Source organism: Prunus dulcis, chromosome 5, assembly GCF_902201215.1.
Source record: "Prunus dulcis chromosome 5, ALMONDv2, whole genome shotgun sequence".
In the NCBI taxonomy this organism is placed as follows: domain Eukaryota; kingdom Viridiplantae; phylum Streptophyta; class Magnoliopsida; order Rosales; family Rosaceae; genus Prunus; species Prunus dulcis.
Window position 1 is genome coordinate 7,695,483 of NC_047654.1, and position 6,000 is coordinate 7,701,482.

Here is a 6,000-nt window from a genome sequence, read left to right on the forward strand (position 1 = left end):
ACTTGGTCATACACAAAAAAATAAATAAAATAAATAATGTAAAAAAAATCTCTCTGTCCTCAGGTTTTTGGCTATCCAATTTGACTCAGTGGTCCTCAGCTTTTTCAAAGAGAGACACCAAATTTGAAGCTCATCATCAGCAGCATGTGCCAAATCAGTTCAATGATAGCATGCAAGCCAGGGCCTCCCAAAATGCTAATTTGGGCAGAAAACCAGAGAGCCTCACATGTTCACATCACTTTATTATGGAGATGAACTTGTGAACTGGCATCTGTGAAAATGGCTTTGAGGTCATCATCATCATCATCATCATCATCTTTCTTTATCCATCATCCATTCCTTACTAGGGTTTCTGATCAGCCAGATATTTTGTCCTCCTAAGTTGGGTCTAAATCAACTGGACTTGACCGTTCCACGTTTCAGAGCCTCCGTTCCACGTTTCAGAGCCTCAGGATCTGAGGTTGGTCCAAGGTCCATGGTAGATAGATATTACAAGCACCAAATGGTCAAGTATAATTCTGACACCCACAACATGCCCATACAACTAAATTTGGCTAGGGATTTGAATACAGACTTGAAATTATGACAGGCACATAATAAATTATCCAACTGGAAATCTGGTTATCAATAGAATTTCTGAAATCATAAAAAATTTAATCTACAATGTCACAAAATACAAGTTGGCTCCAAACAAATTATCTTCTTACCATGGAAATTGACAATGACCTTTTTTACCTTGAGGGTTTTAGTTTCTTGTGGGCGTGGTGATTAAATAGATAACCCACTTGATTTTTGTATCAATCATACAAGTGATGGGAGAAAGTTTGAAAGCCTAATAATGTTGACTAGGTAGAAGGTAAAAGTAAAACATATCTTTCAACTTGTTCCACATCTTCTATCCATTTGTAGCCAATCCAGGCACATGCTTTCAATCTCACAAGGCATCAAGAAGAAACTGTTCCTGCATTGGACCACTTGTTCAGATAAAAAGAAGAAAAAAGTTTGTGTTAGTTTTTCATAAAAGCCGGTGTTTGTGGATTCAAACAACAATCATGGAGAAGGAAAAATCAAAAGCACACATGTAGGTGACCCACAAACTGAAAAGATCCAACTACATTTCCATATTGTACACAGAACAATCTCATGGTCTCAAAGGAAAAGACCGTGATTTCAATGATTAAAATCCATGGTAGGACCGTTCTCTTCTCTCAAGTAGTGGATGAGTTACATAACCTAAATAAGTTCAATAAACCAGCATTTAAGACAAGGGCCATCCTCATGGCAACAGAACAAAAAGATAAGACAATGAATTGAATTTCAAAACACATTTTAAATTTCATCAACAGGCACAACACTTGGAAGTAGGACCAACAAAACATGAAAAGAAGAATATATAATGGCCAGGTTAGGAAGGGAAATGAGGGGGGAAATGGGTCCTAAAAGAGGATTTATGCCTTCTTCAAAAGTAAGATCCTTTCACTTCCCTTGGGGTAACAGGTTATATTCCACTTCTTATCCCACCATTTCCATTTTGGATGCATGCTACTGCAATTATGCAATCACCAAACTATAACAATAATTGTCAGCACTAATCTTCCAAGTTTTTGATTGATTTCTTGTTCAAAGAAATGAATAGCAGTCAATCAATCAGTCAATCAACGAGATCTTATCGAATAAATCTTATCACAAAAATAATTAAAGCACATACTTTGTAGACGATTGAGCAAACTAACTGTTATTTTCCTCTAAACAGAGTTTTTTGATTCTGAGACAAGCTAAATTCCAATGCAGTTGAATCACAGAAATACAGAGCTTAATACATTTGGAGAAATACAGTGCTCAATAGATCCAGTGAAGCATGGAAAATACCACAGAAGAAGCACAGAATTTGCCAGCATATATTTCATCAGCTGAACTCAATATAATTCTCAGTACATCTGGATGCTACTGCTACTACCCCTTGCATAGAGTTGCGGAGGAAATCTCCTCTACATGGTGCAAGAATATCTTTACTTTCATCTACTTTCCACAATCAAAATGACGTTAATGGACGATCAATCCAGCCGTGCAGCACGGAAAATAAAATAATCGTCGACAGCTAAACCAGTTCCATATCCAACGGGGGTCATCACAAAGGAAAAGGAGTATCCCAAACCTTGAGAAATTATTTTCACCACATTGCCTTCGAGCCAGAACTGCGGTCAAATAAAACAGATTTCTGACAGCAGCAGATTTCCACAGGAGATTGTCAATATTCAGGCTGCTCCAGTCAGGGAAAGTCCTAAAATTTACAGTTAAAAGCCATCCATCCAGTCAGTCATTCAATTGTATAGAACCTAATTTTTTGTACAGCATGTAAAGTGCATAAGGGAACAAAATACTCATATTCAGCCAAAGAGAGAGAACTAATTGACACCAGGTACCAGTCAGGGTAAAGCATGCCCTCACTGCCATAAAGCAATTGGCAAGACTGATATATTCAAAGAAGGAATACCAGACGGTAGTGGGATTCAGAATTACATTTTTTGGGCTCGTTTCACTGATCCAAGTGACAATTTTTTAACATCATCCAAGCAGTAATACATTTTGTAATTTCCATTTGCAATTTTTAAATCCAATCAATATAGACTGAACAGAAAATTACCGCACCCCAACCCCAACCCCCAGCCCAAATTTACATTCCTACAAGTTTTACACCTTTAAATGCTAACCAACCCATCCTAAAGTTCCCTTAAGCAACTGCTGTCAAGAATTTCCGTAGGCACTTTTTCTACTACATCACCCAATGAACTCAGCTAATTTGCCCCTTATTCCCTCCATACATTTTCATCCAATATTTTCATTCGTAATCATGACATATTAGGTCTCAAGCCCCTACACCAGGGGCATAACATTCAAGTCCCAGAGGCATAAACAAACTACAAATATATTTCAATTGGAATAAACAAATTTAAACACGATATTTTTTCTTTGGGGTGGGGGAGCTGGGGAGAAAGAAAATACAGCAATTTCCAATATGTATACTACATAATAAAAGAGGCATATTGCTCTACCCATCATGAGATTGTCAATTACATTTCCATTCTAGATAGCAGCACCTTAGCTTGTGAAATTTGTTTTTTATACAAAAATTGATCACTGTTAAATTGCGACAAGAGATTGAAAGAGAATGTGATATTTCTTTAGGCAGTGTGGGTTTCTTATTATCAAATGGAAGCTTCATTGAAAGTCTGTGTTGTCCTCGCATCTTTAACTTGTTTAGTGGGGCTTTTGCTTGGGGAGAAATGGGGCTGGTTTCTCAGAATTAAAAGATGGGGAGTCCAAATGGGTTGTCAACTTTCTATATCACGATAGATGCAAAAATGACTTCTTTATCCACAAATCCCATGCCTTACAATTGTTTGATTAATGAAGACACAACCCGCAAAATTATAGTACTGGTATGGGAGTTGCCATACAAGTAATGTGTAGGCGCCTTCAAAATTATGGAGAGGATGACAAGCAACGCATATGAAAGGCAACAAATCCATTGTTTCTCTTCTTTTTTCCTTACTTTTTTTTTTCTGGTTATAAAAAACAAGGAGGCTGATCTGCTGCTTTCTATTTGCAAGGAACATTACCAAGTACTCCAGATTGGAAAAATAAATAAGTCGGATGCTATAGAAAGTAGAATTTGCATGCTTTTATATTAGTGAATACATTGAACTTGAACAACTTGATAATTTTTACCTACAGTTTTGATATGGTCTGCATAGCCACACCTCATTAGGATATAGAACTAGAAAGGGACTGAACCTGAATCTCTTTTAAGTTTTATCTTTACCATTTTGATATGATCTGTTATTTTATAACAATGGTACCACATGCAGTCCAACTAGTGTTGCTATAAGGTGAAAGTGAGCGAGTGAACCCTCCCTCCCTAAACTCATTCAAAAGCTTGGGTAGAAAAATTGGCCAACTTGATACAAGGTTCTATAAACAGGTCAAACTGAACTTGATACAAGGGTGCTACACATATAAATATTGTCGTTGCGCTGCCATGGAAGTGGCTCTAATACTACCACTGCCATCAATGCCAGCGTCGATACCAATGTCACCGACAGAACTATGTCATTATCAACACTGACAACAGAACCACGCTGGAAATAGACATTGACATAGGCACCACCATCCTCATACCATAATACTTGCAACCATCACAACCACTGTATCACAACTATCACCATTGTCATGCACCATCATTATTAAACCCTGCCCACTAGTATTGCCATGACCACCACTACTGAACTAGCATTGTCAACCTAACCATGCTGGAAATAGACATTGACACAGGCACCACCGAACCTTTACTACCTCCATCACTAACATCACCACCACCATATCACCAAACATGTATTCAAAAACATCTCACAAACTGGACTTTTCATTAGAATTGCCTCACTAAAATTATTAACCAAAATTTTTGCTTAACTTCTAGTATTCTAGTTCTAAAATTTATGCATTTGTAATGTTACTTAGTAGTAACAATTCGAAATTCCATAATCATCAATACCACCATCATTGCTAATAAACCCATGTCACTAAACCTTTTATTCAGTAGTATGTACCCAATTTAAGTTTTATCAAGAAAGATCACTAAATATTTCTGAACTATAACCAAATTTGTTAACTTTTAGCTCCAAAATTTTAGCACCATCAACTCAATCTTCAACGTTATACCATTTTCTGGAGGAATCAAACTTTGAAGAAAGCTCCAATCTTGCCAGTAAATCATGATCTCCAATTCCAAACTCATTCAAATAAATGTCTAATTGCACATCGAATATTGACTCTTATTAATAAATGAACAAAACTTGCGGGAACATTCAGCGTTCATACCTTAAAACCTGAGGAAGCGAAACGCAACGAGACCCTCAAACATGCCCAAACACGCCCCAGCGCAAACGTCGGTGACGAAATGCCTGCCCAGCACAATCCTAGAGAAGGAGGTGGCGTAGGCCCAGGTCCAAGCAACCAAGACCAAAACACTAATGGCGCTGACGGGGTCCGAGCCGAACCAGCGGTCAATGAACGGAGACGTTGGCCGGAGGAGCGCGAGGGCATCGGCGAGAGCTGCGGCGGAGAGGTGGAGAAGGGCGGCGACGAAGCAGACCCTGGAGGCGTGTCCGCTGGGGAAGGAGAAGTGGTCGACCGAAACGGCGACGTTCATGTTCTTGTTGTAGAGAGGGCGGGCGCGGCGGAAGAGGAGCTTGATTAGGCCGATGAGGGCGAGGTCGAGGAGGAGGCCGAGGATGAGCGGGGAGAGGAGAGGGCGGAGGATTTGAATTGGGCTTAGGCTTGCGCCTCGGCCTGGGATTTGGATTGGGGATGGGATTAGGGTTAGGGTTGGGGCGAGGAGGAGGGAGAGGGAGAGGGGAAAGAAGAAGCGGAAGTCGGCGGAGATTTCGAGGAGGAGGAGGATGAAGTGGGGAAGGAAAGGTTTGGCGAGGACATGGAGACGTTGGGAGAGCGTCGTGTCGAGAGTTACTAAGCGGCGGTGGAGTGGCGGCCGCGGCGGTGGCGGTGGCGGTGGCTGTTTGGTGGTGCTCTTGGATTTGGGTGGTGGCGATGGCTCCATTGCTGTAGTGTCAGTCATTGGCCGTTGGGTTTTGACAGTTGAGAACTAACCAACGGTTAGTTAAAGGGAGAGTTTGGCGGGCCAGATTTGGATTTAAAGAAGGTTTTTTTCTGAATTCATGGCCCATAGAAAAACATTTGGGTGACTGAAAAATAATTTTTGAAAATAAACATTGGCCCAGTATTAGAGGATTATCGGACGAGCTTGCAACCCTAGTGGGGCTTTGAGGTGCTGGAACATTGGCCCAGTATTAGCGGGTTGGGTTTGGGATGGCTATCTATTGGCCCGCCATTCCAAGCCAAGAGTTGAACCTTGTGGCTCGAGCGAAGGCTCTGGGTCACACAGTTTCTAAAGAGGAGGGAACCGGATAAGGTTGGCTTCAC

The 6,000-nt window shown here is 40.5% G+C and overlaps 1 protein-coding gene across 3 annotated transcripts; it reads right to left on the reverse strand.

Moving 5' to 3' along the window:
• Positions 1-618: 618 nt before the first annotated feature.
• Positions 619-5,660, reverse strand: LOC117628862 (probable lipid phosphate phosphatase beta). Of its 3 annotated transcripts, none has more exons than XR_004586026.1 (3): positions 4,879-5,660; positions 1,870-2,281; positions 619-974 (listed from the first exon to the last, which is right to left on the reverse strand). XR_004586026.1 is itself a non-coding variant. In XM_034361408.1 (2 exons), the coding sequence occupies exon 1, from the start codon at positions 5,633-5,635 to the stop codon at positions 4,880-4,882; it is 756 nt and encodes a 251-aa protein (XP_034217299.1). In that variant the 5' UTR covers positions 5,636-5,660; the 3' UTR covers positions 1,647-2,281; position 4,879. The 3 variants fall into 3 exon arrangements, 1 of the variants encoding a protein (XP_034217299.1); XR_004586025.1 differs by having other exon boundaries at positions 1,709-2,281; XM_034361408.1 differs by lacking the exon at positions 619-974 and having other exon boundaries at positions 1,647-2,281.
• Positions 5,661-6,000: the final 340 nt, after the last annotated feature.